General features: G+C 40.7%; 2 protein-coding genes and 1 long non-coding RNA gene across 7 annotated transcripts in view; 1 reads left to right on the plus strand and 2 right to left on the minus strand.

Moving 5' to 3' along the window:
* The window catches only part of LOC103137626 (uncharacterized), a 118,601-nt gene extending 118,505 nt beyond the window's left edge, over window positions 1-96 (minus strand). The window contains exon 1 of the long non-coding RNA XR_476171.2: window positions 1-96. This is a non-coding gene — a long non-coding RNA (uncharacterized LOC103137626).
* fancl (FA complementation group L) lies at window positions 62-20,838 on the plus strand. Of its 3 annotated transcripts, XM_007551438.2 has the most exons (14): window positions 329-670; window positions 1,113-1,171; window positions 1,288-1,348; window positions 1,752-1,808; window positions 2,029-2,126; window positions 7,148-7,244; window positions 9,390-9,458; window positions 13,285-13,435; window positions 13,778-13,861; window positions 16,047-16,092; window positions 17,450-17,531; window positions 18,272-18,388; window positions 20,426-20,497; window positions 20,746-20,838. In XM_007551438.2, the coding sequence occupies exons 1-14, from the start codon at window positions 584-586 to the stop codon at window positions 20,779-20,781; spliced, it is 1,116 nt and encodes a 371-aa protein (XP_007551500.1). In that variant the 5' UTR covers window positions 329-583; the 3' UTR covers window positions 20,782-20,838. The 3 variants fall into 3 exon arrangements, with proteins under 3 accessions (XP_007551499.1, XP_007551497.1, XP_007551500.1); XM_007551437.2 differs by lacking the exons at window positions 329-670; window positions 20,746-20,838 and adding an exon at window positions 62-150 and having other exon boundaries at window positions 20,426-20,669; XM_007551435.2 differs by lacking the exon at window positions 20,746-20,838 and having other exon boundaries at window positions 328-670; window positions 20,426-20,669.
* The window catches only part of vrk2 (VRK serine/threonine kinase 2), a 15,920-nt gene continuing 12,441 nt past the window's right edge, over window positions 20,723-24,201 (minus strand). Inside the window, exons 12-14 of one of the 3 annotated variants that reach the window (XM_016671198.1) lie at window positions 22,257-22,400; window positions 21,360-21,557; window positions 20,723-21,159 (exon numbers count right to left, since the gene is read on the minus strand). In XM_016671198.1, the coding sequence (XP_016526684.1) occupies window positions 20,809-21,159; window positions 21,360-21,557; window positions 22,257-22,400 (693 nt within the window). In that variant the 3' untranslated portion in view covers window positions 20,723-20,808. Of the gene's footprint in view, window positions 21,160-21,359; window positions 21,558-22,256; window positions 22,407-24,201 lie in introns of all 3 variants that reach the window. The other 2 variants (XM_007551433.2, XM_007551431.2) reach the window with 2 other exon arrangements.

Raw genomic sequence — 24,201 nt, forward strand, 5'->3', positions numbered from 1 at the left:
CTTCTTCCAAATACTCTAAAAACAAACTGACATGCTATTTTCAATACACCGTGTAGGAAGCGGAAGTAAGGAACGAAAAAAGTGATGAAACGAGGACATGAACTGGAGGTATGGACTATGAAAGGGACGATAGAACGTCTTCAACTCAAGGTCAGATATACGAGTTAACGCGAATGCAACAAAAATATTCGGCATGGACTATCATGAAATAGAAACATCACATTGCTTTCTGTAACATTATCAAGTTTTAGATATATAAAAATTTGTATTAATATCAATATCCTTAATGTTAAAATGTAACACTGCGACTAAGTGTAAATTCCGATATTTTTCGAAGGCCCTCGAAGGCAACTGGGTGACGTGTACTGTTTTGCTCTTGGTGGCGGGAAGCGGATATTTTGCTATCGGTTTGGCTTTTCTTGTGTTTTTAACTACATTACTTGAAGTATAGCAAATTAGCCTGTCATAGCTCACCCAATTAATGAAAGTTCGTCTGATATCATGCGTGGGTGGGATTACTGACGTTTGCGTCGAAACACTCGACATTGATATTCTTCGACAGCTGAAAGTTGCATAAACTTAAATGGAGAGCTTATTATTACGCGATAACCCGCTGCTTTTACCTCTAAACAAGAAGAAAACAGTCTATGATGGGTTTATAACCGTACAGGTAGATATTCTCGCATAAAAATCTATTTTTCTCGGTTTGATAGAGCAAATTTCCAACCTGTTTAAGTATCTGCGTCATTGAAAACACTTAAATAATGTAAACAGGATGCCAGGAGTTTACAGTTGTTTTATTGATCTCATCAAATATCATGGCAGCAACAGAATGTAATGGAAAGATGTGAGGTCCCCTTAAAGTTTGCATTACTCTTCTATTTGGTCATGTTGAAACATACAGTTCATCTGTAACGGTTGCAGTCTGTATTCAAGCATTTTACTCTGATTCCCCAAAATAAATTAGTTTTAAATTAATTGCAATTTCAGATTTTTGTTTTGTTCGTGAAAAAAAAGAAAACCATGAACTCTTTTCCTTCCACTCCACAGTTATGCTTAACTTTGTGTTGGTTTTGTCGTTACATTACATTTATAAGGTATGTTTTCTCCAGGAAAGAGACTTCAGAATAAGAATACTCCTCCCTCCAGATCTCCAACTGAAGCGGGCCAGGTACTAATAGGATCGCCTTGGTTTATTAATAATTGCATTAAAGCCCAGCTTGATTTCATAAGGAGTGTTTTTCTAACCAAAGAAGCTGCATTTGCTCCTAACTTTTGTCTCTGCAGGCTGCACTGCTGTTGGCAGCTGAAACACCTGTTGCGTGACTATGAGCACATAGTGAAGCAGGTAAATGTATAATCAGTTGCTTGTGGCATCACGGTATCAAGTGAAACGTTGTGTCTGTCTTCTCTGATTAATATCTTGTCGTTTCCTGTGTATTTATCGCCGTGTCATGTTGCCTTCTTTGTGCCCTTCTATTTCTTCCCCCCACTGTTTAATTAACATTGCCTGGAAAATGTCCGCATTTGTTACGTGGGCCCCTCAGGGTTATTTGGATGAGATTGATATTTCACCCTGGGCTGCAAAGTTCATTATTTTCACAGCCTTTAAGCTATCATTAATTATTTAAACGGGTGGCAGCACGCATTAATCACAAACACTGTGTTTGATTTGAACGGCTGGCTGAAGGAAAGCAAAAAGAGACGGTGTCACTTCATTATACCTTCATTCAAGGGTGTCTTTCTCACAGAGGCTGCAGCAGTCGGTGGATCTTGGCGGTTTCATTCTGGAGTTGAAAACCGTCTTGGTAAGGACAAGGATGACATGTGATGTGTATAATTATGAGCAAAAGATGCACACGTAGACCTTAGATTGTTTCTTTATGTTATTAAATGATCCTATGAGAATTCAATTGATTAAAGTGGTTTAGAGGAAAGCGGATCTAATACAGTTTGGCTTGTGGTGAAATGATTTTGGTCAATAAATTTGAAGCGGTATGATTTGCTCTTTTTGCGTGTTTGTTGCAGGAAGTGGCTCTGAATCGATGTCCCGAGGGTCGCTCCGTTCCGCCTCCTCGATATTACTCCCTGCTCATATCTGAGATGGAGACTGTCGGGTGGGATAAGTAAGTATAGAAAAATTATTAAAGGAATGTTAACAAAACGCTCAAACGTAGCATTCAGCTTTAACAATCATTTAACAGACACACAAATGTTCCCATTGAACAGTTTCAGTGGAGGCTGAAATTGTTCAAGCAACAAAGTTAAAATTACATGACAATCATTTTACTACACAATTATATTATTTGAGTACTGATAATATTAAATGAGGTGTTTTTTTTTTTAAATGAGACAAATGAGTATCCACTCTTGTTGAATGGTATATTTAAAACAAACACACAAAAAACAAACAAAAAAAGCAACTTAGATGAATATTGCAAACAGGAATATGGGGTATAATTATGATACTCTGAAGATTTTATTTTCACCAGAAGCATTTGATAGTAATTTAGGGCAAACATAATCAGAGATGAGAAGTATTTGTTAAAGTGCAAATTGCATTGAGTCATTGACTTGCAGCATTCACTGCTCCTCAAGGAGCTGGGGGTTGACAGTAGATAATCGCTTAATATTATGCATGTAGCGACAGTGGAGAGTAAAAACTCCCCTTTAACAGGAAGAAACCTCTAGCAGACCGTGGCTCAGTGTGAACAAGTGTTTTTTGAGAAGATACACAAAAAACACAGAAGCTCTGACCCAGCAGTAGTTTATATGTGGAGAACAGTAGAATGTTAATGGCCTCAGAGTTTGCAATTTATCCAAAATCTGCAACATGTGGATATCAACTAACTAACCCCTTATTCATGCAGATACCAATAATAAAAGAAATAATAATTAAAAAATTACTAAAGTATCAACCCAAACACATTTACATTTGCATAACTTTGTAAAATAAAACAATTAAAATGTAATTGTCTAGTTTTCAGGTGCTTCAGAGAAATGTATTTCAGAGCAACCGTGGGAAACTCCACTGAATCAGTTTGTACCTAATTTCTGCTTTAGATAACTGTTTTGGCTTACAGAGGAACCCAACTAATACCAAAACAATTATTTTTTTTCTTAATGAAAAGCATGTTAACATGGTTCCATTTCCCACTTACATGGTCCCAGGACACTGTGGAAGCAATTTGTCAGTGGAATTGCTTGCTGATGGAGCATATTCTGTTAACTGATCCTCATATCAGCTCTGTGTAAGAATCTGAACCAACAGTGGAAGGGAAAGTTCCAAAAACGTCATTTTTCAAGTTTCCTGTTTATTCCCCAGAGGTAGAATCAAGTTGGGGTGATGAAAACCTCCCTGCCTCATGTGGCTAAATGGAGCAGTCTTTTTTTTTTTTTTTTTTCCTCCCTCTCCTGTAGCTTTCAACAACACATGGCCACATTAACGAGGGGTTCTTAATGACTTCCTTATTTTTAGTTATTGAGTTACAGTTAAATCCAGGTCGCCTTTAATAAAGCTCAGCTCTCGTGCGCTGACGGGCCCGGCTAATACCGTCGTCAGGAGAAGGCAGTTAGCAGGAAGATATGTGTTCTCCCTCAGCTCGGATTAATCCTTGACTACCACACTCATTTTCCACTTTCCTATTAATGACCACGACTGCAATTATGATATTAGCAAAATGCAAATGCCTCTAATTGAAGACTCTCAGGTTTTAATAGGAGATGGGGGGTGAAGGTATGCTTAATGCTAGAAATGGGACTGACATCATTTTCAGTGCGGTGTTACGGTTAGAAAGCATTATACACAGCGGGCCTCAATCTCTAAAGCACTCGAGATTTGCTTAGCGTCTTAATTGGTATGTGCCGTGCTAATAGCCACCGGGGGTTTCAGCTGTAATAGTGCCTGCTGATTGGACCAGGTAAAGCGAGTCTTCTCTTCCCCTCCACGTGCCTCTATTTGGCATTTCCTAGTTTGGTTATCTTGTTAGGCTGCGAATGGCAAACCTGTGACGAAAAATGCGCTAATTAATGGAAAATGGGGTCAAGTAGGTCAGCTGCTATCACTTGATTCCACCAGAAACATGGCCCTGATGGCTCCTGGGCTCATTATGGGCGCAGCTGGTGCTCCGTGTTCACAACCTGTTGGAGAACGTGCAGGGCTTACTTCACGTCTTCCGATTGCGGTGTTATCACTCCGTCACACTGTGTTGGTGTTTTTTTGCTGGGCCTCCTAGGTCTACCAACACAAGCTTTTTTTCCTCCATCTTTGTTTTTCTTACATTATTAGGCCAGCTAATAAATTACTCCCCCTAATCCTGTAATACAAACATGATCTCTAATAGTACTGGGAATTCCCGGGTTACAATTTCTAAGTAATGATGGTGTCCCGGTTACCACAATAACACCACGAGCCAGACTCGTGAATCTGCACGTCTTAATCCTGTATAAAATTAGTGCATATCTCTCCTTGTCCCCTCCATTTGTACATGCCACGGCCCTCTGTTTGCATTTTACATGTGTGTTTTGTGATCCATCATACAGAAAGTGTTGATCGCACTATTCATGAATCACATTGTCAACATGCACAGAGTACAATATCGAATCTCACCTAAATTTGCATGGTGTAGAAGTGGCTCACATTGCTGCGGAGTTGCAAATGGGAAGCTCTCATCAGTCTTCCCAGCAAGAGGTTGGACTATCATGCTGATTCCATCATAGCTAAGACGGGGTGGCGGCTTGTCCCTGGTCTCTGGGGTGTGAGACCCTGTAGCAATGGAGATGAACATGTGGATGTTTTTGATGCAGTTGCAATCAGCCGTTTACTCATCCGGAGGGGTTTAGTACTGACATAATTATTTAAACTTTTCTTCTCCAGGTTGCTCAGATTTTTCAATGAGTTGGTTTGCTGGCAAAGGCCAGGCTCTTGAGCTCCAGTTTCCAATTTTTGAGGAGGTTTTGGGAATGTCATTTCAGAAGCTTAATGCTAGCCTAATTTATCTACTTATATTTGCTTTGCTCAATGTACTGGTTTTATTGATAGTGAAACAGTCCAACAGAATGATGCTACCACTGGATTAAGAAAACAAAATTGATTATCCATCATATTGTTTTCATTTTAAGTTTTATTCTGATCTGTGAAGTGATCTTGAAGGTAGCGGTGGGCATTTATTGCATCGTTTATCATAAGAATTTTGATTTATTGTTGTCTTGACAAATTTGAATTAACGCTATTAAGACATAAGATAACAAAACTGACATGATAAAAAAAATTATTTTTATTATTTTCTCCATTTTTGGAAAATATGATCAAAAGTTGTTGCTGTGTGCAGCTTAGTGATACAAATCAAACATCTTAAGTTGGGTCCTGAAGAAGCCAATTTAATTTTTTTTGTGTGTGTTTGTGACGTTATGATTTCTGTGCCATGCAGTCACAGCCATACTGTTACCTAAAAATGAAGTAATAAATAGATTTCCATCATTATTTTTATCATTATGACAGTACCACAAAATATCATAATAAAATTCTGAGTCCATTTTGCTCACTTCTACTTGTATTTGTTGCCTGTTACATGCATTTATACTTTCTGGCTGTTTTGAGGACTTCCTGAAGATGTTACTCTGTTTGCCTTTGACATGTTGATGCTGTTGTTGTCCTTCTCTGTGGCTTTCAGTGTGAGAGGCCTGATCATTTTTATGAGCTGAACCCAAATGGACAGCGCCTCCCGTCGTTCCATCATGTCCCTAAGTGTGTGTCTGAACATCACTTATCTCTCGCTCCGCTCTATAAATCTTGGCTAGATATACAACTCTGTCAGCCTCATCACAGAGCACCATTGTAATATACTGTAAATCTGGACAAGGGTTGTGTAGATGCTTTGTCTCAGATCAGTGTTTTGTCTTCAGACCTCAGTAGATCAGAGGTGGACTTCTGATTGGTTATCACTCGTTGAAACGGTCGTGATGTCGTAAATCTGACAGCGGTGTTGGTGAATGGTTGCGCCACATCAGCATTTTGTCCTGTTAATTGATTTAATTTAGGACATGAAAAAGAGTCTGATTTATAGGATGACTCCAAAAGCTGAAGTCACCCAGAGACACATTATTTTCTGGCAGTTTAAGTCCACTTCTATAAGTGCCACCGCAATACAGTGACAGTTCATTTCTAAGTGAAGTGCCTGTCCTAGCGGCCTATTCAGTTATTTCCTGCTCATGTGTGAAGTTTAAGTATTTTCTAGGTCTGTATACATTTCAAAAAAGAAAACAGAATGTGGAGAAACCATTCAAAATCCCCTTCTTCCCTCCAGATAAACATAATCTTAATAAATCAAAAAAAAAAGCAGCTTTGATTTCTTGTATCAAGGTAAAAAAAAAAAAAAAAAAAGCTATCCAAACCAGCTAAACTCTGTGTGGAGGTATAATCGCCTCCCTTGTTAAACCAAAAACTAACTGCTATAACCACATTTCTAGACAGCTGAGTTCAGTTTCATTAGCCGCACCCAGGCCTCATTATTCTCTGACCTGCAGAATGAAAGAAGCTCTTAAAGAAAAACCATCCAACAACATTGAGTAGGCTAAAAGATCTGCAAAAACACTTCCTGCCTGATCTTAACAAACTCAAGAACACACGAGGAATCGATCTTGTCTGTAGTGTTCACTCAAGGTGGCGTCACTGTGGTTCGAACATTCTGCTCTGCTTTCTGCTGTCGTAACTGAGTGTTCCACCTTAAACAGGTTTACAATGCTTGAAAACCCTCGTTATTGCGGGTGAATTAAACCAGTTCTGCAAACAGTAGTGGGACAACATTCATCCATAACGATGTAAAAGACTGATGAACCAAGAAAAGCTGGATGTGTCATTGGAGTAATAATTGCACATCGGGTTATTAGGTTTAAGGGGGTATTACGTTTTCACATAGAGCTCAGTTAGTTTGGATAGCTTGTTTTTTTTTTTTTTTTTTTCTTTTGTGAAATTGCATTTTCTGTTATCAAATTACGTTTATGGTTACACCCAAGTTTCACAACTCTCTTTCTTCGTCACAATTTCTCCACGTCTCCATGTGAGCCTCGGGTCCTCTGCCTCTAAAAATGCACATCAAGAGTGGGCACTGAGATCAGCGAAGGTCTAATTAGCTCTGTCCTTCCTCAGGATGCTTTCCATAGACATGGACTTCCAAACACTGAAGCTGAGGGCCGAGGACTCCTCTGGAAGGCAGCACACTCTCACTGTTAAACTCAAGTCAAAGGTGGGCCACTCGCAGCAACTTTACAGCAACTTGATCACTGTCACTCCAACAAAAATTGCTCATCATCAGGCGACCTGCAGTGAGTCCAAATCACAACAGGCCAACTTCTCCAAAACTGCATACTGGGAAACATTCATTTAGATGATAGGGAATCTGTGATTTACATCTGTGCCCCTAAATGTAGGTCAGACTGGAGAGGATGTGGAGAGACACGATAACCTGCTGTGACTGAGATGTAACTCAGATAATGCATCTCTTCACAGACCTCAGCAGGACGGAGAAACCTTCCTGTGTGCACAGAGAAAACCAATAAATTCACACTAATCTGCATAACCGCTGCTGTCAGTCAATGCTGTCATTTCATTTCTCATTTCAGTTCATTTTTGCATTTTAGTCATTGGCCAAAAGAGAGAGAGAGGCTTAGTTTGCTTTATTTATTTATTTTTTCACCACATTTATAAATTTGGATGCTGATTTTAAAAAAAGGTCAGATTTTAGTCTCTGACCAGATCACTGTCTTCCACATGCTTGTTGTGTCTCTCCTACAAGCATTTTGCCAAAATACAGCAGGGATTTCTTTGGCTTTCCTTCGACAATTTAACCATTTTGCCAAACTTTTCCAAAAAAGGCTACTAGAGTTGTGGAATGAGTGACTAATGTCTGTTTAGTCCCAACTAAGCTGTGGATTTCTGTAGCTCCTCTACAGTCACAGCTTGGTTGCTACTCCTGTGATCTCCTTGTCCAGTCTGTCAGCTTTATGTTGTGTTTTATGTCGTTACGTGACCTGCATCATGTAACGACAGGTGCAGTGAAAGTCCATCCAGCAGGTCAGATATATTATCGGGAAACATAATTTACCACTAAATATAGCATCCAAGCAGTCCATTGCAACCAAAATATTGTATATATTTATACATTAGTTAAGATAACTATAATTTAGCTCTAAATACCATATTGGTTGAGTTTGCTGGCTGATTGTGATTTTGAGTTGATGAATTATCCACATTTAGCTCTATTTCTTTTCATTAATGTCTGTTTTGGTTTGATTTAATCAGTATTTAAAAATTAGAATCTAAAAAAATCCTTTGATTCTTTTTTTTTAATGATAAAACAGTATCGCTGCCTTTGAATTTGTCTATGACTTGTTTAGAAACTTTAAAAGTCCTCCAAAACTTTAAAAACTAGATTTCTTTTTGAGTTTCTAGCTCCTCATATCATTCATTCAAGCATCCTAATTTGAATTTCAGCAAAATTGAACTTGGATAACAATATAGGTTAAAGCTTAAAGCGCAATAGTTTTTAAAAAGTTTTCTTAGTGCACAAAGTCAACGAAGGCATCTGTTGGGCAGCAGGAGTGGAAGGAGCTCAGAGTTGCAGAGTGTGGGCACGGTGTCATGGTGAGGTGGTGCTTACCTAAGCTGGGATGACGTCCACCGGGGATAAGGGAGGACTGTGAGACCCCACACTGTGCCCACCTGGCCCTCCTCAGCCCTCTGGCACCTCCCGGCCTCCAGCTGCCTCCCCCAGATCCAGCGCCAGGTCATTCCTCACCAGACGCAGCTCTGGAAGAGGCGGCACTGGCATGGACGCGTGGAGGCTTGGACGACTGGGGAGTGAGGGAGGACTGGGGAAGGACAAAGAGTTTCATAATGTTGAAGGTGAACAGAGGCGGTTTACCAAAGCTTAGTGAGATTCGACTTTGGCTTTACCGGCTTGTTAAATCTGGGCTAACTCTGCTTAGTTCTTAAAAATGACTAAAAGGCTACCAGGAAGATTTAAATTTAAATTTAATTTAATTTAATTTAATTTAGAAAATTAAATAAAATGTATTAATTTCATTTTCTAAATGAATAAAGAAAAGGTGGAATAGCATTTATTTTACTGAATCATTTGAAAACGGTAACATATCAATGTGTTTTCCATATCTAAAATCTGGAAATTTGTTGAACTTTAGACCTGATAGAGCAAATATTAAGCAAATAGAATAACCAGCAGGATTTGTCAAAGTTTCCCAATACCTTATTAGAAGTTTATGCATCATATCAGATCTGAGCTTTGACTGGGCCATTCTAATTCCCAAACATGTTTTGATCTAAACCCGTCCCTTGTATTTCTGGCTGATGCCTCTGTCTGCTGCGTCCACAGCATCCAGCAGAGGCTCCTGACTGTTCAGCTGACCTGCCAGTCCCTTTGACCATCACCTGGACACCACAGGTATGGACTGCTGCCAAAAGGTAGACCACCTGTTACAGGACTGAGATATTTTTCTGAATACACCTTCTCGCCTCTTAGTATCCCTTCAGGTTAACCAGGCCATAGTTAGTTCTACTGAATCCACTCCATTATGAAATAGAGGGTGATGAGAATCTGTGCGGGAAAATAAATTTCTAATTAATGAAATAACATGACTTTGTTTCTAATATGTCTTGAATTTAAACGGGAAAAGTATTATTAGTGTGTACATTACCACTCAGATCATTCATGACTTTGTGTGATTACATCACCCAAACCATTTTGTTTTAAACTTGCATGTAGTTTAGTTTTTTTTGGTTTTCTTTTTTCTATTAGGAATTGACAATCTAAGAAATTTTAGATTTAGAAATGTAGATTTTTCTTCAGACTTGTACTGAACAGACGCGAGAACGAGTTTCGTTAGTCTCATTGTTTGCTTCAGGCGGTGGCAGAGATGGGAAGTATAGATCTGACCAGAACTCAGAACCAGACATTTTTTCACAGCTTTATAAAGTCTGGAAAAGTATGGAATGTGATCAAAATCAGTGTTTCAGTCTGGACACGTTCCTGTATGGGAGAATGAAACGGGCCATATAAATGAAAATAGAGCATGGAAAAATATTTCTTGCCTTCTCTAAGCGTAGCAACCGTCCATCTGTAAAAGCATCATCATTCTTTTATTCCACCATCCATCCAGTGTTTGTTCATCCACTCTTCAGTTTTGGCAGGTTTTGTGTATAAGGCCTGACCTTGAATAAAATCAGTGGACTAAATTCCTCCTAAACCTTGTTAATACTCTAAAACTGGGTCAAAATGGACTGAGAACTGTGCCAATCTGAGAATGTGGGAGCGTTTTTGCTAAAGGGGAACATGAACTCATAGCACAAGATCCCGCTGACTGGACTGGAAACCGGCCTGGTTTTGTTAAACTCTTAACATATTCATGAATGAAAAATATTTCTGATAAATATTTTAAGTCTACATTGAGCAGCTGTTTGAATCTGAACTGATGTTAGGTCATATGTAGTTCACAGTTTGTAATACTTACATTGGTTAAAACTGAACAAATGTGTGTTTTTTTTCGATTCTGATCCGTTAAACCTTTAAATGATTTTACAGTGTTGGTCTTAATTATAAACATAGCAGTAAATTGTCCACTGTCTTGTTTTGTAAGCTGTACTGCTACAGAAATCCATGAATTATTCTCAGTCAAATATTCTCCTAGACAGCAGCACAGCTGAGTGTGGGTGGAATCTGGAGGTGTGTGCTTTCTCAACAGCCCGATTTTAAGGGAGACAAAATTTACACCAATTTTTACGTGGCATGGTCTTTGCAACTGAACGGTGAAAGCAAATTAACCACCATGAATGTTCAACAGATGGGTTATGGGTATCTCACATCTTCACGTCAGAGTGGAAAGCTCAAGCCCCGTGTTTGTTTTTTAATCTTGAAATGTAGGTGCGAAACGGGCCTAAGTGTTTACAGAATTATTTCTGGAAACAACAAATGTTCTTCTTTGTTGATCTTATCCAAAAATGTGTCATTTTCAATCTGATGTAGCGTCACTCCCTCATAGTCTTACGTGGATTGAGGCCTTTAGGAGGAGAAAACGAGGAGCTCCACAGAAATCCTTGAATCATTGTGAGTCATAATGTAACGAAGCGGGTCTCCACCTGCTCGATTAACACTTTTCCTTTTAGCCCCTCAAATTTAGTCCGCTATAATTGCCGTAAAGGTGCTTTGATGTAGAACCAGCTGTGGGCTCTTTGTGTCCCTGTGCTTCCCTCGTTATTGTTGTTTGTCGTCCTTCTTCTTTCATCTCTGTCACTGCCTCCGAGTCTGTGTGTCGTTTACAGACACACGCACATACACACACACACTATGACGGAGCACTGAACTGGACTGTTCTTCCTGGCGTGTAATAAAGTCAAGAACCTGATTGCAGAGTGAGGAGTGCAGAGCTGAGCTGAGATATGTCAGTATTAGCTGTTAAAAGAAGTCAGAGAGGCAGAGAGTTGGTGGGTTAGAGGAAAGAGAAGCTAAATGTGTGTGTGTGTGTGTGAGAGCTGATACATGGCAGGCGTACAGTGAGGAGCAGCTTAGAACAGCGCTACCGTATGGAGTCTGTCTGCCTGCTGGGCCGTTGATGGATCTCTCCCACTCTGCGACATGAAGCGTGTGTGCGTGTGTTTGTGTGTGCATACATATATGCGTGTGTGCATGGTCTTAACTTTGCCAAGTGTGTGTTTTCTGTGTGTTATGTGTGTGCATGCAGGGGGAAGGGCCTGTCTGTCGGCAGCCCTGACATGTTCATTTGAATGAGTAATTATTGCCTGCTCTGTTACAGGGCCAAGATGTGCCACTCAGTGCATTTGTAAGGAACAAGATGTGGAAGAGAAATAAACCTGCGCGCACTCGCGTGTGTGTGTGTGTGTTTGTTGTTCATGTCCTTTGTGCTTGCAGGTTCTACCATATGTCAACCACCAGAAACTGCATATTTGAAGATAGAGATGGTGAATAAACATGTGATAACAAAGGCTCCACAGTCTGACTCTAGAAAATCTGGAAGTGTCGAGTTTAAATATTTCATTACGTCTGGATGAGTTCAGAGCGAATACAGAAAAGAATTTGTTATTCTATATTTCATTCCATGTCCAGTTGTCTACCTACCGACTGGAGTTTAGATACTGTCTGCTCTTAGCTTCACAACAGAACCCCCAAATGATCTAAACCACCAATTTACATTTAACCAAACGTTCAGGTGTGATGAAATTTCTTACTTTGTCTTAATTTAAGTTTTGAGCGAGTTTTCTTGTCTCTGGGGAAAGATTTAAGACATAAACAGAGTTTTACACTCAAAAGAGTAAATTCAGACAAATACTTTGAACGCACTGTTGTACGTTAGTATTTTTTTTTTTGGGGGGGGGTGAAAATGATTCAATGCAATAACTGACAGTTATTATGTTTCATTTTTAGTTTCTAAGTACATTAGATACATTTCTGTAAAAAAAAAAAAAGAAAAACTGCTTCTGAGGTTACCGGCGAGGAGATGAATAGTTGAATCAGGTTAAAAGCAGAGCGATGTAACCGCATCTTCAGCATTTCTGCTCTCAGAGCTGAATGGAGGTCAGGGAGAGACATCATACATAGATAAAGATAACTGATTGAGACAGCCAAGGAGCAACGCTCGGCTCCGACTCCACTCCTTTTATCCTCTGCAGCCTTCAGCTCTCACTCAGGTTCTTCTCTGATCGAGCAGGAATTTAAGTAACAGCTGAACCGGGCCTGGAGTAGTTATCCTGGGCTCTAACTGTAGTCATAGTGCTGGCATTAATTGGGCTGTAATTGCTGAGGCTCTCAGCACCTGGACGAAGCTTAATTGTGTGCACTGTGCTGGCACAATGACCCATAATTTTTGGTTCATTTTTTCCCCTAATTTTTTTCCCTCTCCTTCCATCTGCATTGCTCTCCCGCACCTCTATCAGCGTCTCTTTCTTTGCTTTGAGAGCTCGTGTTTATGCGAGCGTGCTTATTGCAGCTTGAGTTGCTGCAGTTTTTAACCGATTGGTTTTAAACGCTCTCTTTCCTCTCAATCTGAAAATGTCACGGCGGAAGCTTTTTGCACCAACCCACACCTCTGTGTTTAACTTTGACTAAATCCTCACTTGTACATATTCAGTCCAGTTTTTCTTGTTTACTTTGATGGGTTTGGTTGTGGATAATTGATGGCACGGCTCTCAGTAATGTCCATTTAAAAGCAGAATGCAGCACTTTGTCGCTGACCCTGATGCTGTTTCTGCCTTCGCAGAGTTCTCTGGAGCAGCTCCACAGTCAGTTCCTGCTGGTTCTGGAGTCCCTGACGGACTTCTGGGACGTCCTGGATGAGATCGACGGGAAGACCTGGGTTCTAGAGCCGGAGAAGCCCAGCCGTTCCGACACAATGAGGCGGATCGCCATAGGTAAAGTTTGCGTCGACGCAGCTGATATTTTGTTGATGGAAACTAAAAGCAAAAGCAATGAACTGCTATTGCTGTAAATATGAATAGATTAAAGGGAGTAAGGATATTATTTCTCTAATTTCAGTAGAAAGATTTTGATTTGGTTGTGACGTCATAAGAAGCAACTATTTCTTTGCTCCATACTTTTTCACAGTCAGTGGACGGGACGCCGACTCTTTAAACCCACGTGAAGTGGGATCATGCGGCTGAATTACACACCCCGTCCCCATCAGCCCCACATCTAATTATTGTTTAATTTCCCTTTGGGATCTATAAAGTGTTTTTGACTGTGAATGTGTGCAGGAAACAACGTGTCCATCAAGGTGGAGGTGGATCCGCGGCACCCGAAGATGCTGCCAGAGTGCTGCCTGCTGGGAGCCGATCATGGTGGGTAGGAGCCCACAGACACAGTTCCACTTCTAAGTCAGGAATTCACAGCATGCACACAAGTTTATCTACTGCATTACACCCCAACAACTGACACAATGTATTAAAGCATGAAGCATCCTCTCATTATGATTCAGTTTGCAGGGAACTATAAATAGGTGACTGCTGCTGCCTGGAGGTCATGCAGCATACCGAACGTTACAGCTTCCTTCAGAGGGGTCTGTGCCTTGGAAGCAAAACTCAGGGAGAAAAGAGCCTAGTTACACCTGCTATGTTCAATAACACTCCTGTCTTCAGAAGTGTTTTTTTTTTTTTTGTTTTTGTTTTTTTTTTTCTGGTTCTGCAGCAATTATATTTTAAAAACAACAAAAAAAATAGTCTAGATGTATATAGAAAATATTTATGAAAATTGTCAATATATGAATTTTAACCTGTAGAATCAAAATAATTGAATAATTAATTGAGTTTTATTTTGGAATTAGGAAAGAGGCAGCCCATATAAATCAGCAAAAGCAAAATCTGTAATAAAAATGAACAGCAGTAAGTTATTAACTGCTGCACAAAAAAAAGAATAAAAAAAAAAAAGATTTGGTGTCATGTTAATCTGCTCCAGTTATTGTTTTGTGAGTTGTTATTTTTTTGTACCTTTTTCTTGATTATAAATATTTAAAAAGCTCTATCATTAAAATCGGGTTGCATGTTTTTGCTTCCTGTGTGAGGTGAGGTGCTTAAATAATTAGTCAAGTTTATTTGTGCTTATTAACCACAAGTCTTTACATGATGAAAACATGACGCAATTAAGCAAAAAAAGAAACATTATATCACAGTGGGAGAATAAAGAGAAGTAATGAAAAGTTGCAATCTAGACTAGAATTTATGATATTCCAGTTATTAAGGCCTTAAATTAAAGAAACTCAGTGTTTTGACAGTTTTGCAGTTTTCTGGAAGTTTGTTCCAGATTTGTGGTGAGTAGAAGCTGAATGATGCTTCTCCATGTTTGACCTGAGTGGTCTGGAAGTTTGATACAACAGCAGCAGATCTTTAATTTGGTGCTAAACCATTCAACGATTTATAAACTAACAGAACTATTTTAAATCTATTCTCTGAGCTGCAGGGAGCCGTTGTAAGGACTTCAGAACTGGGGTGACGTGTTGATTTCCCTAGCTTTAATGAGGTTGCGAGCCGCAGCGTTCTGGATCAGCCGCAGCTGTTGCAGTAATCGATGCGACTAAAGATAAACTCCTGGATGAGGTTTCTCTAGGTCTAGATAGAACTTTAGTCCTTTAATCTTCGAAGTGTTTTCCAGGTGATAGAAGTTTGAATTTGTAATCGTCCTTGTGTTCAGTGTTATTAATTCACTGTATGAAACTATACTTCTTTCATAAGTAAAGGATTAACGTCACTTAAACTTCATTTTAGAAAGTCGCTTCGTAAAATGACTGATCTTACAAAAGAACGCTACCTTTAACCCTTATGATTTTAATCAGTGTCTTTTTATGGGTGGTAATCACCCATTAAGGATGGCTTCAGAGAGTAAACCAGTTTTTTTTGTTTTTTACCGCTTAGAGGAAATGGAAAAAAACAACTTCTTCTTCTGATCTCCACTTGTCTTCAGCCAAATTGCTGGTGTTGGTCGCCGTATCAAACCACCTGCTTCCTGGTCTCTCACTCACCACAGCCGGCCAGGCCGAGCTTTGAGCCTCTGCTTTCTATTCAAGCCTACGTCAATTGTCGACCATTGTTTCTGTCAGCCCAAGGTCGTGCAACTCCTCGCCTGTTGCCTAGCAATGCGACTCTAAAGATATTAAACACACGCACACTTCAGCCGCCGAGACGAGAGGCGGGCGGCGACCCTCGAATACGGAAGGTCGCCCAGAAATATTGCTTTTTGCATGTAGGAAAAACAAATATGAAAGTGATGAGCGGTGCACGTAGACGGCGCTCCCCGCGGAGCTGGAAGCGGCGAGGGTTCACATGTGACAGTAGAGGCGCCGTCAGACGGGGGGGCAAAGGGCTGCTCTTTTGAGACAGACTAACTTAGTTTTTTTCTCAGGGGGCTTCCAGACAATCCTGGAGGATCTTGCAGGTGCTTTGAATCTGTGATGACAAACTTCAGCTTAAATTTAAAGCTGTTATCAGAATTCACATCCAGAACCAAGTCCGACCTTTTGTTCTGTTGTTGCAGTGGTGACGCCGCTGAGGAATAAACTGAACGCCAACATGCACATGTGGTGAGTTTGACGACACAATCGTTCGTCCTCCACGTCGTTGTGTGCTGTCTGTACTAATCTATGTATCACTTAGGGCTGGGCACACTTATACAATAAGTGTCTCATATTAGTCGACTGATAATTATCGATCAGTTCTTTGTTTTAAAAATCTGAAATACTGCCAAACTTTCCTCACATTTCCTGTTTTATCCAGTTTTCACTCCATGCTTTTATTTATTTTGAGGCAGTTATAAGGCACGGTGGTAAAACCTTAAAATGCAGCACTAAGTTATTCAACAGGTCGTTGCTAGGTAACCAAAAAGTGAGCAAGTTAGTTGATGCCACCAATCTTCCTTACCTGGTGAGATGTTGAGTGGCTGAAGCCTTTCCTCTGCCTACATCTCCCAGAATGCTGTGCGGTTCTGACTCAGAGTTCAGTGAAATTGCATATTATCTATTGATATTGAACACATGTCCATTACAGTATATTATTATTGATTTATTGCTCAGGCCTACATTATATCCAGATTTCTAAGGCGGTCTTGAAAATTATGTAATTTGATTTTATTGTTTTCCAGGTCTGAGTAATTATGGAAAAAAAAACTCACAGAACATCTGAGCTTGAGTTTTTGTACAACTTATCAATCATTTTGATAAACCCACATTCACTTGAAAATCCAAACAGCACCTTGCCATTATTTTTATATGTGGGTCTCAAACTGGACCCCAGGTTGTTTGGGTCAGTTTAGCTGCCAAAGCACTGAAATAACTATTTTAATGAAACTTACACTAATTTTAGATTAATCCAGATTTTTCCAAAAGTATTATTGATTTGAGTTTATCTTAATTTGCTCAGGAGTTTCATGATTTGCAGGAATAATAAAAAAAAAAGATAAATGTTGACTTGATCAACCAATGTACTCATAGGATTTTTTCAAACTTTATTTTTGCTTATTTTGCTGAGATCGACTGAAATGAATTATAGATTTTCATTTGAGATGCCCCTGTGAGACGGGGCCACTTCTGTGTTTTACGGGATTTTACGGGACGCTCCAGAAGCCATGTCGTTGCTGAAGTGGGAACCAGTTCAGCTGCTTGGAGAGAATCTGATCATCCCTCCGTGTTTTAGGCAAAGAAAAGATGATTACTCCTCATTTCGATTCTAATTTCACCACAGGTTGCAGCATTTGCTCCAGAGCTCAGGAAGTTCTCCCTCCCTCTGTGTGAACAAACCAATGCTTTGCAGCCTTTCCATTTTTTTCTCCCCCTTGTTGTGTAGCAGTGGTGAAAGTGTCCTAATCATCCCTCAGTGTCTTTGCAGGCTCATTTGCATGTGGTTAATTAGTGTGTGAAGGAGCTGTCTGTGGTTTGCTGGCAGGAACCCGGACTCCAGCGTTTTGAACAACCTCCGGGATGTTTTGGAGATCGAATTCCCGTCACCGGCCACCCACGAAAAATCTGTATGTCACACAGATGCACCCTTTTCCATTTCAAACATGTCCGTTCTCATCAGGATTAGCTCCAGGAGCTGTGCATGTTCAACTTTTAAGCGGGTGGATGTACACAACTGCTTTTTTCTTTCCATCATTTCCATATTTTTCTCTCCATGTTTTTTTATTTATTTATTTATTCTCTTTTAGAGGTGGGCACAACTGCTCCTTTAATTGGGTTGTTTACAGATAAGATCATTAGAATAACAAAGATGGCAGAATTCTGTTCACTATCAAACCGCTTTAATCACGCAAAACCATTTATCTCTCCGTTTTTTTAAAGAAAAAAAATCATTCCTTCCCCTCCCTTCTCTGCGAATGGGTTGAAAGGGCGTTGTGTTTATCTGCTGTCGCCACGGTGATTAATGCCTCAGCTTCATTAACATTCAGAGGAGTGCAAAAAAGTTGGGTTGACCAGATGTTGATTTTTTTTTTTTTAAACCTGCCATCCTCTCTCTTAATGGATGGCTCCAGGGGAAGAGGGGGGGAAAAAAACAAAAACAGAAGCTTCTCATTACGCAGAAATGCAAAGAGAGAGTGCACTGAAGGTGTGATAGTGGAGCAGCAACAGAGTGCAGAGTGGGAGTTGCAGGTGATGCTTGGAGGTTGATTTAGCATGTTGGTGCTCAGAGACTCCATGAGTGACCAGAACATTTTAGAAAGTGCCACTGGATGTTTCTGGATTTGTGTGTGTGTGTGTGTGTGTGCAGAGTTTCAATGTGGAGTGCGGCATCTGTTACTCCTATCGGCTTGAAGACGCCATCCCCGATCAAGTGTGTAATGACCCCCGCTGTGGCCAGCCGTTCCATCAGGCCTGTCTCTATGAGGTATGGAAACAGATCGACTCCATCACCAATAAGGTTCACTAACTCCTGGATTTAGAACGCCTTGCACAAAATCTTCATACTCAAAACTTTTCCGCATTTTGTCGCATTGCGGCCACAAATGTTAACACATTTTACTGGGATGCAATGACTTAAAACAATATTTGGTTGCACAAGTTTCAATTTATTATGCATTTAAACAAAAATAGAGATACATTCACCTGGTTTTACAATAAGTGTTGCTGAAATACTGAGAGTGTCAAGGCTTATAGCTGGTTTCATATTTTACTAATCAAAACATCGGCTATTTTCTGAGCTTTAATTTAAGTCATTTTGTAGCAATTTGATAGTAAATGAGGGCATTACAACCATTTGTGTGACAGATGAATGCTCATAGTGGAACAGTGTGGTTTTGTGGACATGACTCAGTCCACAGTAATGGCATCACTAGCAGCTAGGGATACTCCGATCAGGTTTTCCTAGGATTCCGATCACCCATCGCTGCCGATAATCTGGATTGGCTGTTAATTTTTTGTATAAGGTATAAATGCTACTATGTGATCTGGCAAAATTAAAAAAAATGATCTGCTAATATATTCACCTAATTTTGACATAAACATGAAAAATACTTGCAGGCACAATACAGCAGCTGTTAAGTCACTGCAATCAGTAAAATAATATTTAACAGTGTAGCTCTCTGTACCCTAAATTATTGCCGTTAGTCAAATAAATGTTGCAACTCTGCCCCTATCAAATAATGTCAACAAAAAAGGAGACATTCACTCAAAGTTAAATGCAGGTTGCATCAAAATAAACAATCCAGAGTTACTAAATGAAAACTTCCTGAGAGCGCGGCTAATTGTTTGGTGCTGGTCCTGATTGGCCCTTTCTGACTGAGCTGAGCAATTCTGCAGAACACAGGAAAGAGGCAAAGGAGCTCGGTTATTATTTTCTTCTTTCAGAGATTATCTGTCTCATGTTAGGACATAGTGAAAGTTTTAATGCATATGTCAAATCTTTTTTTGTTTCTCTAAGTTACATGCTGCAGCTTTAAGCAGACGTTCGGTGTGAGAGTTCAGTCCAGGTGGAGGTTGAGCGGTGCTACATCTATGAAATATTACTACCAGTAGTGCGGCGCAGTGGACTTTAACTTTTTTCTTGTCATCTTTTTTTTTTTAGCTTTCTGCACTGCTTTACCTGCTGTCTGATCACTCTGGATGTCTATTTTATTTTTTCTGCAGTGAGCCTCAATGCAGCCAAACTCCATCAAGTGTCTTAAATGTCATATTAGATTTGTTGTGTCGATGCATTTTGACGTGCTTCACCCCCGAGGTAATTTTCAAACGTGGAACTTCAACTCTGAGCGTTGAAGTTCCATGTGACATCGCTTAGGATTTGCTGCTGCGCGCTTTCGCAGCGTGAAGGAAAGAGGAGATCAGCTGCACCCGAAGGCTGCGAACTGAGATACAGCCAATCGGTTTGTGTGATTGGCAACACGACACAGTGATCGGCAATCACAGATCATACACTTTTTCACCGAAATCGGACGATTATGATCGGTGGCCGATCGATCGGCACACGTCTAATAGCAGCTAATACTCACTGTTCAACCCAGTAATATATACCAATGTTTCCAGTGTTCTAAGTATAACCAGAAGCAGTAGGCACAGAAGGTCAGTGTAAAAGATAAACTGTTGAGGACCACAGCAGTTGTTTGTTTTTTGGGGGTTTTTTTGGCAGCTTTTAGTCAGTTTGCCACCTAATGTTGAAGTTCAGTCTTCAGAAGTGAAGAGGCATCACTCGGGTAGACTGGTGCGACTTCAAAGCATAGAAGAATAAACTCTCGATTGTATTTCCTCTGCTTTTTACTCAAATTCTGCTTCTCTGATGTGGTGAAAGGTGGCAGGAGGAGCCCTTGTTCTTTGAAAAGCCCTCTAAACCGTATTACGTAGAATGATATTCATATAAAAAAGTAGAAACATGTTAATGTCACCATGTCCAAGGTGATGATGAGATCAACGAGCCTTTTCTTCCCTCCAGTGGCTGCGAGCGCTCCCCTCCAGCAGGCAGAGCTTCAACCTTGTTTTTGGAGAGTGTCCTTACTGCAGTAAGGTACGTGGACGCAGGCAGCTGACACAAAGGCCCGGCCTCAGCGCCGCATGCATATTCAGCAGCTACTCGTATGGATCCATTCATCATCTGGCCTTGTCTTCTCAAAGTGCCGTCACACGCAGCTTGATAGCTAGAACTGAGTCAGAGTTCTAGTGATTTGTGCAGGAGATTTTTTTTTCTTCCACATCTTTCAACTTTACAGATAATTCATTAACTACAACAACCTGATGCTCATCTTTGTATTTCAGCCTATTACAGTGAAAATGGCCGCCCAGAAGACCTGAGGAGCAGCACAAAAAGATAATGACCTTCTACCTGCTTAATAAATCGCTTATGCTATTGAACCGGACTTCGGCGAACAGAAAGGCAGCTCCCACCAGAAGGATGAATCCCACACAGACAAACCTGGACTTCCAGGAGTTTCTCTGCACGGTGGCAGGTTTGCACTCTGACATGATCTGGCTCTGCTTTGAATGGATGTGGCAGTACCGCCCTCCGTTCTGATGCGGCCTTTCATCCCAGCATTCTCTGCAATCCCCATCATGCATCTGTCTCTCCCTGTCACACCGTGCCCCGCCATGGAGGCTGCGTTGATGTTCCCGTCTCGCCATGGTCCTGGTCTGCTCGTCTGTTTTGTTGTCGGGTCTTTTGGATTTAGTTCTCTGTTAAAAGAATTTTATGAATATGTATATATATGTTTTTTTTACAGCTAACAAAAATAAAAATAGATTTTGGGATCAATTTGTATCTCTGATTGAGTTCAAGAGTCATTTAAAGATGTAGTGTAGAATGGTCGTCTTAAAAAAAATGATTCAGGAAAGTCTCAAAAAGCCGTTTGGCGGTGAGCCTTCAGGCCTCACACCTGTTTGGGCTGATCTCCAGGGCCAATGGGAGGACCTCTCAGGTAGCATGCAGGAATACGTTTGGGTCTGTCATCCTCCTCATCCTCATCCTCCTCATCTTCCTCATCTTCCTCCTCCTCACTGTCTTCTTTTTCTTCATACCTACGTGCGAGCCTCGACCTCAGTAAATACTTTCCAACAGGAGAAACCTCTTTCTTCTTGGAGGAAAGGGGAGAAACAGCAGGTTTTTAGTGTTTTACATGTAAAATCCGACTCCAGATTCATTTCACTCGACTCCTTCTCTGTTAAAGCAGCCGGTAAACGGTTTGATGAATAGGTTCAGCTGCTGCTGAAGTGATCACTGGTTTCTGGTGTAAATAAACATGCAGAGTCCAGTTGGGTCTATGGCTTTCGTTCAGTTTCCCTTTAAAAAGCCAAAACACTGAAGTACAGTCGCCGAGTAATTACTATTTGTGCAACTGTAGAAAAGATTTGTAGTCGAGTTCTACGCTGTTTATGAACATCTGACCTCTGCTTGTGCCTCGGGTTAAATGGACAATGACCATCAAGACTGGCCAGTCAAATTCGCCACATGCAGACGCTACTGTCCTCAATGCAGTTGTCCCCATTTTGATTTGGTTTCATTCACTGCATAACTTCACCTTCTTTCTTACTTTAAAAACATCTTTTCATGTTTCAACATTAAACAACTTTCCTACATGATAAAATTTTGGAGACGCAAAAAACATAGTTGCCACTTTGGTTAAGAAACGGATGAACTTTTAAGGGTCCACAATACAGCGTATCGTGTAGGGCTGGGTGTCAAGAACCTAACAATTCAGTCGAATTGTTAGGTTCAATTGTGGCACAATGTAATCAATGATTGCAAAAAAGTCAGGTGTCTGTTTCTAGCTTACCTTACTGGACTCGGGTTTAGTCAGGGGTGGGCCTCTTATGTAGCGCGCTGACACCGGTTTGGGCTTTGGGCTCTCCAGTTCTTCCTCGCCCAGCTCTGGAGTCACCAGCTTGACTCTGCAGGGCCCTCTGGCTGTTCCTCCTTTCTGCTGCTTCAAGAAGAGTTGAAATATTAATACGAATGGAGTTTGCAACTTTCTTCAACTTGGCTTTCAGCAACACTCCTTCACGTTCAAACTGTGATCGCCCATAAAAGAGTCATATTTATCCAACAGTAATGGCAGACGATTCTGTGGCCTTTATCTCCGCTGACATTTCCTCTCCTCGCTAAAGCGTCAGTAAATGGCCACTTGTGTTTAACAAGGGATCAAACTGGCCAGCACTTTAGCATGGAAATGAAATGACACAAGGAGAGGAGAGGAAATTAGGAGCATAATTGGAGATGCCCTCTGCCGGGTAAAGTGTGTGTCATCAGCTCCTTCTCACTGGGCTGTTGAGAGGCCGGTCACTGGGCCACGCAGGGTCAAGAAGTGATTCTGGGGAAAGCAGAGGAGGGGGCTGTAGTCTTCTTTCACCATCAGGTCTGACCATCTTTCATTGACATCCTCCTCTTAGAGGTGGAGAGGGGAATGTCACCAGAAGGCTAAACCTGCCTTTCACTGCCATCACGTTTCTGCACTCTGAGGTCAAGAGACTCGAAAAAGAAAACCCTCAACGGCCAGCGGTGAGGTTGTTCAATGAATACAGAAATTTAATTATGGCCAAACATTAAGCACATCCTTCTTTATGTCTACGGTTTGTGCATAAGGGTGTACTAAACAGAAGGCAGGGTGACCTCACCGGGTCTCCAAACCTTAACCTCTACTCAACAGCAACACATGTTACACGGCAGCAAGTAATTATTTAGTAAAAACTGAAATTAAGACTAATGAGTGAAAAACTGGCCAAAGTGAGAGTAAAATTCAGCCAGAACATAAAAGTTCTTTACAGGGTCATGTTCAGGTCTTCAAGGATGCAGTGGGACCTTGTTCCACTTTAGGGACGAACAAAACTGTTGACTTGTTGGTTGTGTTATTGTAGTGGTCCTGGACTGGGATATGGAGGATGTAAGGTTGTACCAATGCCAGTCCATTCAATCGGTTGGATTATGTTCACCTGCTTGACTCTGCTAGTCAATTGATGTCTAAAGGAAATACTGAGTTTGAATCCCTCAGGCTGTTGGAGAAACGCCCTGCCACCGGAGATCAGATTGACAGCTCTGTGAAGGGAGATGGATCTTGTGGATCAATTCAATGTTCAAAGGCAACCCAGAGTTACTCATTTTAAATTGGAAAAACTATCTTAGACCCAGGGTGGCCAAATTCTTTCCTCAAGAGCATCTTGTATGTTTTAGAAGTGCAGCTTCTCCAACAATAGTAATAGTCAATTAAATCTGACAAAAAAACAAAAAAAACACAGCTGCCCTTGAAAAGATGACTACTTGATTCTGACATATTGATCATAATTCCCAACATGTGTGTAATTCACTTCAAAAAAGTGTCTTATTCGGCAACCGTGAGGCCTTTTGGAAAATGAAATATTTGCATATGAAAAAAAGCAGTGCACATGTACTCTGCTGCACCTCTCCTCTTGTGCCTGTTCTCCATCTCACAAAGGAGGAGATTGTGAAACAGAAAAAATGAAAGGCTTGCAGCTCTACACTGGTCCCTAATGTTCTTTTAAAAGCCGGTCAATACATTTGATTAGTTTGTAAGTGTCACAACTCTTTAATTTAGAATTGAGAAGGATGGAGCCTGTTGCACACAAACTAGCACAGAACTGCATCCTGATATGTTCAAAGACAGCCGTGAAAAGCCTGGGCTGGGATGTGGTGGGATCATCATGAGATTTTTTTTAGCTCTTTATAAGCTCTTGCTGAATTTTTGCATCCTCTGAAAATGGGAAAAG

The sequence above is a fragment of the Poecilia formosa genome, unplaced genomic scaffold (assembly GCF_000485575.1).
Source record: "Poecilia formosa unplaced genomic scaffold, Poecilia_formosa-5.1.2 Scaffold42, whole genome shotgun sequence".
In the NCBI taxonomy this organism is placed as follows: domain Eukaryota; kingdom Metazoa; phylum Chordata; class Actinopteri; order Cyprinodontiformes; family Poeciliidae; genus Poecilia; species Poecilia formosa.